This window comes from Carcharodon carcharias, chromosome 17, assembly GCF_017639515.1.
Source record: "Carcharodon carcharias isolate sCarCar2 chromosome 17, sCarCar2.pri, whole genome shotgun sequence".
Lineage (NCBI taxonomy): Eukaryota > Metazoa > Chordata > Chondrichthyes > Lamniformes > Lamnidae > Carcharodon > Carcharodon carcharias.
Window position 1 is genome coordinate 116,498,525 of NC_054483.1, and position 13,851 is coordinate 116,512,375.

At 44.4% G+C, this 13,851-nt stretch overlaps 1 protein-coding gene across 1 annotated transcript in view; it reads left to right on the forward strand.

Moving 5' to 3' along the window:
• LOC121289704 (VPS10 domain-containing receptor SorCS1-like) overlaps nucleotides 1–13,851 on the forward strand; it is a 409,049-nt gene that overhangs the window by 13,259 nt on the left and 381,939 nt on the right. Inside the window, exon 7 of the mRNA XM_041209328.1 lies at nucleotides 12,321–12,436. Coding sequence (XP_041065262.1) covers nucleotides 12,321–12,436 — 116 coding nt within the window. The remainder of the gene's footprint in view (nucleotides 1–12,320; nucleotides 12,437–13,851) is intronic.

Genomic DNA, 13,851 nt, shown 5'->3' on the forward strand with positions numbered 1-13,851 from the left:
AGAACCATTGAATGGGGTATATTTGGATTTTTAGAAGGCTTCCAATAAGGTTCCACACTAGAGGTTAGTAAGCAAAATTAGAGCACATGGGATTGGCGGTAACATACTGGCATGGATTGAGAATTGATCAGCAAACAGAAAACAGAGAGTAGGAATAAACGGATCATTCTCAGGTTGGCAGGCTGTGGGTAGTGGGGGTGCACCACAAAGACCAGTGTGTGGGCCCCAGCTATTCGCAATCCATCTCAATGATTTGGACGTGGGGACTAAATGTAACATTTCCAAGTTTGCTGATGACACAAAACTCAGAGGGAATGGAAGTTGCAAAGAGGATGCTAAGAGGCTTCAAGGAAATTTAGACAGGCTAAGTGAGTGAGCAAGAACCTGGCAGATGGAATATAATGTGGAAAAATGTAAAGTTATCCACCTTGGTAGGCAGAACAGAAATACGGGGTATCTTTTAAAATGGAGAGAGGTTGGGAAATGTTGATTTGCAAAGGGTCCTGAGTGTCCTTTTACACAATTCACTGAAAGCTAACATGCAGTTGTGACAAGCAGTTAGACAGGCAAATGGCCTTTATTGCAAGAGGATTTGAGTACAGAGGGGTAAAGAAGTCTTACTGCAATTATACAGAGCCTTGGTGAGACCACACCTGAAGTATTGTGTGCAGTTTTGGTCTCCTTAACTAAGGAAGTATATACTTGCCATAGAGGGAGTGCAACATAGGTTCACCAGACTGGTTCCTGGGATGGTGGGATTGTGCTATGAGGAGATTGAGGAGACTGGGCCTGTATTCTCTCAAGTTTAGAAGAATAAGAGTTGATCTTATTGAAACAAAATTTTTACAGGCTCGACGAGGTAGATACAGGAAGGATGTTCTCCTTGGCTGGAGTGTCTAGAACCAGGGGACACTGTCTCAGGATAAGAGGTAGACCATTTAAGACCTTGATGAGGAGGAATTTCTTCACTCCGAGGGTGGTGAATCTTTGGAATTCTCTGCCCCAGAGGGTGGTGGAGGCTCAGCCATTGGCCAGAATTTTTACATGGATGGGCGGGGGGGCTCCACCGGCTCGGCGGCGGGTCCGCAGCCAAACTCCGCCGGCGAAACGGGGCCCGCTGCCATTTTGAATGGGCGGGCCAATTAAGGCCCCCCCAGCAGCCTGCCTGACGGGAAGTGCTATGCACTTGCTGTGTGGGGGTGGGGGGATTCCCCAGCTGTCAAAGTGCGCTCTTTCGGCACGCGCACACTGCTCCCTGAGACTAAGTCCTGTCTCAGGGAGATTACTGACAGGTTAAAAAACATTAAAAATAGAAAAATATGAAAATTATTAACGTCTCCCTCATGTGACAATGTCACACGAGATGGGAAATGTTATTAAAAAGGCCATAAACTTTATTATAGTTTTTAAAAACAGACATGAAACCTCATCCCGCCAGTGGATGAGGTTTCATGTATAATCAGGAACCCGCTGGGGCTCCTGGCCTGTCCACCAGCCTTAAGGCTGGACGGGCAGAGCATTTAATGATCTTAATTACCCTGTCAATGGCCTTTATTGGCCATTGACAGGTCGGCGGGTGGACAGCTGATTTCTCTGTCCGCCCGCATTCCTCAATATTTAAATGGACCGGGATGACATCGGGGGTTCCTCCCAATGTCATCCCGCATCATTTTCCCATCGGTGAGTGGGCCCCGCCCCCAAATTGCCGATGGGAAAATTCTGCCCATTGAGTATGTTAGATATTAAAGACATCAAGGGATACAGTATTAGTATAAGAAAATGGTGTTGAGGCAGTAGATCAGCCATGATCTAGTTGAATGGTGGAGCTGGCTCGAGGGGCTGAATGGCCAACTCCTGTTCCCAATTCCTACCTTCCTAAGTCACTGGGCTTTCAAAGCCGTGCTTAACTCTGCTGTTTACAGAGGTCTGGGTCTCCATTAAACAACTCCAGTGGTATCGACTTCACTTATGCAACTCTTACATTTGAACTGATTGGATTTCAAAACAAGGAAACAGAACTGTTGACAATGTTATGATAAAGGAGGATTTTCCAAGCAAATCTTTCAAAGACCCTTTAACTGCTTGGGTTTAATCCAAACCTTAGTAACCACAGATGAATTGCTCTGAAGAGAGGATTAGTTTTAATGGGCTTGCATTTCAATTAACGTATTATTTTTCCTCATTTTTTTTAAACCCACTGTTGAAATTGATTAATTGGTGCTTATGCGTAAGTGGGTAATGAACATTCGCGACTGAGAAGGTGGAGGCAGGTTGAACATTCACTGTTGGCCACTAATGTAGTGAGAAAAGCGATGAGAGCATTCCACAAGTACCACTGATCCAGCCCAGAGAGTCTGATCTACCCAAGTGTCTGATCCACCCCGAAGTGTCTGATCCATTCCAGAGTGTCTGATCCATCCCAGAGTGTCTGATCCAGCCCAGAGTGTCTGATCCAGCCCAGAGTGTCTGATCCAGCTCAGAGAGTCTGATCCAGCTCAGAGTGTCTGATCCACGCCAGAGTGTCTGATCCACGCCAGACTGTCTGATCCACGCCAGACTGTCTGATCCACTCCAGACTGTCTGATCCACTCCAGACTGTCTGATCCACTCCAGATTGTCTAATCCATTCTAGACTGTCTGCTCCACTTCAGAATCTATTCCAGACTGTCTGATCCACTCCAGACTGTCTGATCCACTCCAGACTGTATGATCCATTCTAGACTGTCTGCTCCACTTCAGGATCTATTCCAGACTGTCTGATCCACTCCAGGCTATTTGATCCTTTCCAGACTGTCTGATCCACTCCAAACTGTTGGATCCATTTCAGGACTGTCTGATCCATTCCAGACTGACTGATCTACCACAACCAGCAATTCACCAAGGCTTCTTCAAACCTTCCAAACCCGTGATCTTTACCACCTAGAAGAACAAAGGCAGCAGGTACAGGGGAAAACCACCACCAACAAGTTCCCCTCCAAGCCACGCATTATCCTGACTTGGAAATATATCACTGTTCCTTCACTGTCTCTGGGTCAAAATCCTGGAACATCTCTCCCTAACAGCACTGTGGGTGTACCTACGCCACATGGGCTGCAGCGGTTCAAGAAGGCAGCTCACCACCACCTTCAAAAAGTACAGTCAGTTGATGATTCAAGTTCCAGCTCCACTTTGGAGTAAAACAGTGTGAGACACTTGGAGGGGGTTTCTGGCTTCATACCAAAGGGAGTATAGGTCTGGTAGACTGGCCAGTTGTGTTTAACAGGGCCTTATGGGTTATGCTGTCCTACTGAAAACTTCCAAATCTCAGGCAGAGCTGCCTCGGATCCTTTGTGAATGTAAACTACTCCCAACCTGTGCTCTCAATACCAACTGAGGGCAGCCAGTGTGGACAGCTCTCCTTGTGGAAGCAAGTATCAGGTTCCCAACCAGCCCTTAGGAAGCAGGATGCATGCTTGTTGCTATTTTGTCGCTCATGCTCCAAATCTGCTTCAAACAACAGACGGGTGGGGAATTGCCTCCAGCAAAGAGAGCTGAATGTTTCTCTCACTTGCATGCAAGACATCAATGAGATGACATAAATGAGCAGGAAGAAACATTTGGCATTCATGTAGTCTTCCTCAAGGCCTCAGGACATCCCCAAGCCTCTTACAGCCAATGAAATACGTCTGAAGTGCAGTCAAAGTAGCAAATGTGGCCACAAATTTCCAAACACACAAATTCCACAAACGACAATGTTACAGAGACCAGATGATCTGCTTTCTGAGACATCGACTGAGGGTAAGTATTGTCTCCTGGCGGCAACTCTCCTGCTTTTCTTGGAAATAATTCTGTGGAATCTTTTATATCCACCTGAGGGAGAGCAGACAGGGCTTTGGCTTTACATCCCATCCAAAATCACACTAGTTGTGTTAGGTTTCAATAACATGTAGGTGCATAATACCTCAGGGCATCTAGGTTGTCAGTAAGCTATTAGGATGTCTGTAATAAACATGGAATGTAGGGCTGGTCTATTGTAAGAAACAGTAAACTTTATTTACAGTGAGGCTACATGTTTGTTCCAAGACTAAGGCAAAAAAAACTCCATCCCTAAGATTCCCTGCGCTTAGGGTTGATTTGTCTGTAAAGTCACATGATCCACATAACAGTAAGAAAAGGTTTAACTTACAATTACTACAATCCTCCCCCTTTAATTTTGCTTTACCCTCTTATTTACAAAAATATTTTTTCCCATATTAGATACAAGGAGGTCTTCAAGGAGGTTTTTGAATTTGTGTAGAGCAGTGCAGCTCTACAACTGGATGTTCTTCCATCGAGTCGACTTGAACAGGAACTGCAGCATCAGGGACATCCTTAGACAGTGGCAGTTCAGAATTATTTACTGCAACAGAGACATCGAGTATATCTATTCTTTGTCGATCTAGCACTTCAGGGGTCAAAGGTTCGACTTCGATTTCAGGTGGATTAACTGGTTGTTGGAGGGTTTCTTGACTTCTGAGATGATCCACATGCTTCCTAACAATCCTGTCTTCCACTTCTACCTGATAAGGTAAAGGTCCTGTTTCAGAAATGATTGTACTAGGAACCCATCTTGGTCCAGTCACAAAATTTCGTACAAAAATTGGCTCTCCCACAACAAATTCTCGACCTTTACTGTGAACATCATGGTTCACTTTCTGACTACTCTGGTTTCTCTCCACCTTCTCCTCTAAATTAGGGAATACCAAACTCAATCTTGTACGAAGTCAATGCTTCATTAACAATTCAGAAGGAGTTGTGCGATAGCTGAACAAAAATCTTGAAATTCATGTTTTTAATGTTCTCTCTGATAGCTTCTTCATGCCTGTTTTAAAGGTTTCTACTGCTCTTTCTGCTAACCCATTGGACGAGGGATGATACGGTGCTGTTCTGACGTGTTTAATCCCATTTAGGTTCATGAATCTTTGAAATTCGGTACTAGTGAAAGCAGTACCATTGTCTGACACAATAACTTCAGGTAAATCATGACACTGAAACTCTGGCGCAGTTTTTCGATGGTAAAGTAGGTGATCTCACTTCAAACACATCCATCCACTTTGAATGTATGTCAATGATCACAAGAAATATGGTACCTAGAAATGGACTTACATAGTCTATATGTAGTCTAACCTAGGGTTGACCAGGCCACTCCCACACATGCTTTGGGGCTGAAATAGGCAACTTCTGCTGTTGCTGACACTGGAGATGGTGCTCAACCATTTTTTTTCTATATTACTGTCTGTACCTGGCCACCAGATATAACTTCATGCAAGCATCTTAATTTTTGAAATACCAGGTTGCGCACTATGAAGTTCTTCCAATAATGGTACTCTCCCTTGCACAGGGATAACGATTCCTACTCCCCATAACAAGATGCCATCTTGACAACTCAGTTCAGATCTACAGGCAAAGAATGGTTTTAATTCATAAGAAACTTGTGCATTTAACCATTCTTGCAATACCTGTTCACGGACTCTTGCTAAAATTGGATCCCGATATGTCCAATTCTTTATCTATCTCACGCAGACTAGTGAGGAGTCCAAGAAATTCAACACAAGTACCACCGCTTGAGGTACTGGAACATGTGTAATACTATCGGACAAAGGGAGATGACTGAGGGTGTCTGCATTTGCAATATGCACACACACCTGGACCGCTCATAAAAGTGTACTCATATGCCAACAAAATGAAAGCCCATCTTTGAATTTTAGCAGAGACTATCGGTGGGATTACCTTACCTTCACTAAACAAACATACAGAGGTTTCGGATCTGACACTGTGGTGAAGTGTCAACTGTGCAAATATTGATGGAACCTCTTTACTGCAAATATGACAGATAAGCCTCTTATTCAATTTGAGAGTAACATTTCTCCGCTGCAGAGAGGGTTCTGGATGCATTTCCTATTGGCTTTTCAGATTTGATTTCTGTTTTTTACTTTCTGTGTTTGCTGTGTTTTGTTCATTTTGATTTCACAGTCAGCTGGATTTCTCTCTGGTGAAATCTTATCTTGGTTCAGTGCAGGGGTTGAGTTACCCATTTGCATCTCGGAAAGTTCTTTTTCTTCTAGTGCTTCCCTTGTCTCCATCAACTGATTCTTCAGTTCTTCTGTCTCCTGTTTGTATCTTTTGGCTTCTTCTTGGAACATTGAACGCTGTTGGTTTTTTTCTTCCACCGTTTCTTCAGTTGGTTCAGAGTGGCACTGCATTCGTTTAGCTCCTTTTCATGATTTTCCTGTGGAACCAACTCTAACAAAGGGATCCTTGCTTCCTGTGAAGGTTCTTCGCTTCTTCTATCTCATTCCAAAAGACACCATCAAACTCCCTTGTCAACTCAGGATTTCTTCTCGTCCTGACCTGAAAAATTTCTGACCAGTTTAGTTTGATTTCTTTCAACCCATCACGGCCCAGAAGGTTCGGTCCTTCTCCTGTTACAGCTATTATTGGCAACTATTGTCTGTATGATACAGGTACAGAGGTGATGCCTTTCACCTGTATTGCTTCTCCTGTATGTTTTTAATTGAGCAGCGGTTTTCTCCAAACTCAATGGCTGGCTACCTTCTCCAAGGCATTTAAAGATGTGTTCTCCCGCCGCTGTGGTCGGTGCTCTTGTGTCAACCTCCGTGACTAGTGGCTTCCCATTCACTTGAAGGGTAACGGTGATTGGTTAGTTTTCCTGGCCTTCAGATTATGTAGGGAATAAACATCAGCCTCACTAGCTTCTGGCTCATCTATATTGTACACTTCATTTAACTTGACCTGCTGTCTGAATGGCTGCCTTGATCTAGCCCTGCACTGTTTAACAACGTGCCCTTTTTTGTGACAGTAGTGGTATTCTGCCTCTTTAAATCTGCACACTTTAGGTACATGATTTCCCCCACAATGGTAACACGTTAACTTCTGGATTACTGGTGAGCTACTTCCAGTATTTATTTTAATTTTTTCCAGCGGTAGGGACAATGCCCCGCTCTAGGTTCCCACCCTAGCTGCAGAACAACGCTATGTTGCCTACTCTGCAAAGCCTGCAAGTCCCTCTCAGCACTCTCCATTGCTAGCGCTATCTCCATGGTGTGCTTTAGGTCTATCTCAGCCTCTGCAAGCAAACGGCGCCGAATGGTGTCAGCATTTATGCCGCAAACCAAAGGATCTTGTGAAATATCATTTAAAGCATCACTAAAGTCATAGTGCTCTGTTAACTGTTTTAACTTCACAATGTGTGTTGCGATCAACTCACCGGGGGCCCTTACTCTTGAGTTGAACTTGAACCTTTGCCTGATCACAGTGGGTTAAGGCTAAAAATGTCCCTTCACGAGGTTGACTAGGTCAGTGAAGGATCTGGAATTTGGCACGTTCAGAGCCATCAGACTATTGATTAGGTTGTACGTTTTGCTCCCACAGACGCTTAGGAGAATTGCCTTCTGTTTCTCCTCCATTATTACTCTGTTTGACATAAAGTAGAAAACTAGTTGCTCTATGTACTGACTCCTGTCCTCGACAGAGGAGTCCTACAGGTCAATTCTGCCAAATAGAGAGCTTTTACTGGTGAGTGTACTTCTTTTCTTCCCTTAAAAATTGGAATGCTCACAGTCACGAGGCGAGCTACTACTGAAGCGCTACCCCATCCTCATAGCCAATTGTAATAAACTTGGAATGCAGGGCTGGTTTCTTGTAAGAAACAGTAAACTTTATTAACAGACTCCAGGTGAGGCTACATGCTTGTTCCAAGACCAAGGCTAAAAAGCTCTACCCCTAAGATTCCCCACGCTTAGGGCTGATTCGTCTTTACAGTCAAATGATCCCCATAAGAGGAAGAAAAGGTTTAACTTACAATCGCTACAATGGCTTCAGCAATTAAATGCTACTGTTCAGGACACAGCTGCAAGTGACCCAGGAGATAAGTCAAAGGGGCAATAAAGCATTGCCTATAACGTTTGGCTCTGTAGCATCAGCAGTGGTGGAGGGACGGTGGCCATGGAAGTACTGGGTGTTTGAAAGAGATCAAGAAAGTTGGTAGAATCTTAAGGGAGCGGTACTGGACATTGGAAGGCGTTGGTTGCTACTGCAAAGCTGTTGCATAACCCACTTGTGCCCAGCCGTGGGTTTATTCTAGAGGAGATGGAGCATCAGCAGACACACTGTTCATAGTTGGAGAAGTAGGAGGACTCTCCACAGGAGGCCTTACCCAGTTAGGGTCTTTCTCCTAATTTCCCCTAAGCTAAGAGCAGTCCAATTGAAATCAGACCTGCAGCTTCAGAACAAGGCAATGATGGCGTCACCAGAGACTGCCAAGGTGGACCTGACTATTTTTTAACAATGAATCCTTCTAGATTGGAACAGGTGACATAGCAAACATCTCATAGTTTGTCGTCCACCCCTGCATCTGAGACATCAGAGAGGCCCTGTGGACCAGCGAGAGGGGACACTGCATCGCTCTTAGGTCCACAGGTGTTCTCATGAAGTTGGCCACCACTTCCACACTGGAAAGGATGGGCTCCAAGTTCTGCACAAAGCTCGGTGATAAGTTGGAGCCGGACTCCTCCTTGCTTCTCAGCAGTGACACAAGATTTCTAGCAGCCCTGTCAATGCACAAAGCATTTCATTATACACACTCATTAACTTTTGTCCCTAAGCCACCCCATCGAAATCCTTATCTGAGTTCTTTTCTGGGGAACTCGCTTGTGACCTCACCCTCCGGGGTGTAGGCCCGATCCCTTCCGCCTTGCGCTGGCTGCAGCCCACTTGTGCCCAATGAGTCACCGCTTGCAGATTCCACCTCACTGCCGGCCTCTAAGTTTCACTTAGTGCAAGTACGGCTGAGGGTACCGGATCTGAGTGGTGGTGTTTCTTCCTCTTCAGCCTGCTCATCCGTTAGGCCTTCAGCCTCCTTCAGCACTACCCGGCCAGACGGCAGTTCTTGGGTATATGAAAATATAAATGTGTAAGGGCAGGGTTGAGGTGGAGGAAGGCAGGAGGGTCGCACCATGGGCAGCTTCTAGCTTGTGATAGGACGAGGGGCGGAGTGGGATTCGAGAAGCTGTATTAGGCAAGAACATATTGTCATTCTCAATGGCTCCAGCAACACGGCAGGGTACAAACTCAGTGATAGCCGCTGCATGTCACAATTATTGAAATTACTCTGAACGGTACAGAGTAATTACATATTGTGACCCCTTACCCAACTAAAATCTGCAGTTTTCAAAGCTCCAACTGCTGTAGCATCCACAGTGTTTTGGGTGAGGATGCCACGTGTCTACCACTCTTTGTGTGAAAAAGTGCTTCCTGACATCACTCCCGAGCAGCTCAGCTGCAATCGTGAAATGATGTCTTCTTGTCCTTCGTCCCCCCCACCGTAGCAACAACTTAAACAACAACAGCTTGTGTTCATATTGCGCCTTTAGCATCATGAAATATGCCAAGGTGCTCCACAGGAGCGGTAAAACACAAAGTCTGACGCCGAGCCACATAAGGAGATTTTAGATCAGGTGACCAAAAGCTCAGTCAAAGAGGTAGGTTTTACGTTGTGTCTTAAAGGGGGAAAGTGAGGTGGAAAGACGGAGAGGAGTAGGGAGCGTATTCCACAGTCTGGGGCCTAGACAACTGAAGGCGCAGCCACCAATGGTAGAGTAATTAAAATCAGGGATGCTCAAGAGGGCAGAATTAGAGGAGTGCAGATACCTTGCAGGGTTATGGGGTTGGAGAGATTACAGAGATAGGGAGGGGCAAAACAATGGAAGGATTTGAATGCAAGGATGAGAATTTTGAAATCAAAGCATTGCTTGACCAGGAGCCAATGTCGGTCAGCGAGCACAGAGTTGGGGGAATGGGGTTTGCAACAAGAGGAAATTGTTTCTCTCTCCATCTACCCTATTAAATCCTTTTTAAGTTTAACTACTGCCATCAAATCATTCAGGACCTGCAGATCTGTACCCCAGAGTCACGGATTACAGGAGGGAAGAAAAACTGGACAGGGATAAAACATGAAGTGATAGTAGGGTAGATACCCTGATCTTGCAATCCCAACAGAGACTGTACTCAAGGGACCACAGGTCAGAGGGACGGGTTACAATATTGTGGCCCTGAATCCTGAGCATGAAGCCCTTCCACAAACCTTCCTTTCCTCACCCCCACTAACCTCCCCTCCCGGGATTTAGTCTGCTCATCAGAATGCCACTTTGGCAAGAAACAAGCTGCTTCATTGTTCTGCTCTACTGTTTTATTCTGCTGAGGAAGCTTGAGGTTGAAAATTAACAGCTCCGTGATATATGTGGATGGCAGTCACTAAAAATGTAACTTTGAAATGGTATAGGGTGAAAAAACAGATTATGAAGCTGGTACTCAGAAATTTAATTTAAAAATCAGGGTGGGATGTCAAAATAAATACCACTTTTTCATGATTGTTGTTGAATAAACAACTTGCAATATTAATTAATGAATGGAAAAGGTCAGCGTGCTCAACAATAAACTTGATTGCATTCAGAGCTCATTGATCCTTGGTATGTAAATGAGCTTACTGGTGTTTTATTGAATAATAAAATTAATTGAGTTAGTGGATCTCAGCTGGCCAACAGTAGAACATGCAAGAAATTACCTTGGTGCCATTGGGTTCGGGAGGGGAAAGATCCAGGTAGGCTTCCTGGTCTTGATTCTATCCAGTTATCTGTACTAGAAGATGCTGGTCAGTGTGGGTAATGAATGAGGTCAAAATCAGTCTCCACTGTGGTGCCCTCAGCAGTCAATTGGCTTGTAGGATTGCCAACCCTGGTTGGGTATATTCCTGAAAGTTTCATTCTATGGCCACCTGCCTCCAACTGCCCTGCCCCACATTCTTGCCATTGGTCGCCCAACATGTCCATATGTGCAGTTCCCTGCCTTCCTTCACCAATCCCAAAGTGAGTTGATTCTTCCTTATCCAATTGGATGATTCCTCTCTGCCAACCAAGGAGAACATTTTCCCCATGTCCAATATCTTTATAACAAGCAGATGTTCAAAGAAAATGTTTACAAAATACATTGGATTGCCCAAAAAGTAAGATGGGTAACTGGAGTTGAGGTACAGATCAACCATGATGTAATTGAATGGTGCAGCAAGCTTGAGGAGCTGAATGGCCTATTTCTGTGCATGTTTCAGACCAGGGTTACTAAATTTGTTTTACCTTTTCAGAGCTTGTTCTGTGAAACCCCCACTGGTATTCTGGGTCTTGAGCAGCCTAAGGAGTGATTCCCCAAAACTTTTGAAATGTTGCTTTTTTTGTGGAGTGAGAAGAAGCCAAAATGTTCCTAAAAACAATTATGGGCCATGGGTGGGTGACTCTCACCCTCAACTGCCCTCACCCTTGGCTGCCCTCATCCTCGACTGCCTTCACCCTCAATTGCCCTCACTATAAACTGCCCTCACCCTCAACTACCCTTGCCCTCAACTGCCTTCACCCTCTGCTGTTCATGCCCTCAACTACCCTCGCCCTTGACTGCCATCGCCATCAAATGCCCATGTACCTTCCTCCACACCTGGATGTACCTATGTGACTTAGCAAGGGGAAGTTCCTCCTACCGTACAAGATATGACAGAGCATGAACCCCTTTCTGATCACCTTTCAGCTCCCCATCAACGTTTAGCTCTGCAATCAACCTTAGCTCCCTGATCACCCTTCACTCCACATTTTATTTATTCATTCACAATATGTGGGCTTGTTATTGTCCTGACGTCCTTGAGAAATGTAGTTTGAGGTGGCAAATCACCTTCCTGAATCACTGCTGTCATCCACAGTGCTGTTAGGGAGGAACTTCCAGGATTTTGTTTCAGCAATGATGAAGGAACAATGATGTATTTCTGAGTCAGGATGGTGTGTGACTTGGAGGGGGGCTCACAGTTTGTGGTGTCCCCATGCAACTGCTGCCCTTGTTCTTCTAGGTGGTAGAGGCCATGGGTTTGGAATGTACTCTGTGATCACCTTTACCCCTCTGATCCTCCTTTGTTCCTCTGATCATCATTTGATGTACTTCTGCTGTTTATTGTAATGTCCCCAATGGACACCATCCCCCAACCTGAGCAGGTTGTATGAAGCTCATTTTTCTTTCTAATGCATCTGACAATTGCTTGTTGCTCTATTTTGGGTCAATATTTTTGAGTCTACCCTTGCTAATGTTAGATATGCATTTATTCTCCCAGTTGCTCAGCTTTTCTTTGAAAATATTTGATGTTAACTGCTTGTCCTTGTGCTGTTCCATTTTATTTCATTATGCATGTGGCGTTATTGGTGTTTGAGTTTGTTTCGTGGAATTGCTGCTAAGCCAATTCCTTGTTTTTGCAGTTGGAAACAAGTCCTGACATCTCTGCAGATGCCTGCTGTGTCCTGTCATGCCTCTTGGCCTATCTTCACACAATGATTAATGCCTACATTTCAATTTATGCATTCTATTTATCATGGTATGAATTGACTGTACGTGGAATGAGAGAATACAAAATTCCCATTGCATTTCACTGGGGAGGACAGCCTCATAACTCATGAGCAACCAAGTCACAAATGCGTTGTGTAGGTCACCCTCAATATTGAGATATATAGGCGAATAGATGGCTGACAGTGTGTGGCGCTACACTGAGTGAATCAAGATAACTCTTGTGAGTTAGTTGCTCAGTTAATGAAAAGTGGCAGAATGATGGGGTTTAGTTGCTGCTATAAGCTATATAGCATTCATTTTAAATTTAGGGTTTATTTAAACTATGATAATTGCAGTCCCAATGGCCATGAGGTGACTGCAGTATAAGACTGTCGAGTAGCAATATCACATGATGTTTTATATTTTCAGCCTTAAGTTTCAGTAGTAGTATTGCTGTTTTGCAGTGGATCACTTTGGGATTTAAACAGCCCACTTGCAAAATTTCCGCTTCATTATTCCCTATTCTTATGACTCCCCAATACGTGCTCTAACAAGCAACCCCTTGTACAGAGTTTGTGAAACTCTAACAATTTGTATCTATATAACACGTTTTAATATAGATAAATATCCTGCGACACAGAACATTATCAAACAAAATTTGACTCCAAGCCTCATGAAGAGGTATGAGGACAATGTCTTAAGGGAGGAGAGGTTTATGGAGGAATTCCAGAGCTTAGGGCCAGGGCAGCTAGCTGAAGGCACAACCATCATTGGTAAGTAAGTAAGTAATTAGCCATAATCCACAGAGGGCCATAGGCATCTTTCTCCATTAGAGAGAGAGAGAGACAGTATAGCTCAAGGGGCACCGCTCCACAAGCATGGGGTAAGATCAGGAGGTAGAATCCCATGGGACTAACACAGCCAGTGCTAACCCACACTTTTGACATCATTCTGCATCACAATACAGACACCTAGACAACTGAGCTAACCGCGCCCCCCAACATTTGGAGCACTAAAAATCAGAGATGCGCATGAAGCTAGAATTGGAGGAGCACATCCATCTTAGAGGGCGTTAGAACTGAAGGAGGTTGCAGAGATAGGGAGGGATGAGGTCATGGAGGAAATTGAATACCAGGATGAAAGCCAATCCTTTGCTAATCACTGACTAGTATAGCAGGTACTTTGTCAGTGAGTTTATCACACACTTGAGGTGATAGGCTGCCATTTCTTGTGCCTTCCCTATATAAATAGAAAAGTCCAGTTACAGATGTGATGCATGAACATTTCTGATTATAACGCTGTAATGATGTTACTGCGGGTAAGACTAATGTTTTCCTGTTTGCAGCACTGGATTGCAATTTGTCATTTTTCAATATTATAATTACAGTTCGGGGAAACTAGCAGAAAACTGCATCCATATGCTATTCATTTGTCTGTTATTTAAGTAGAAGCATTAACCCAATT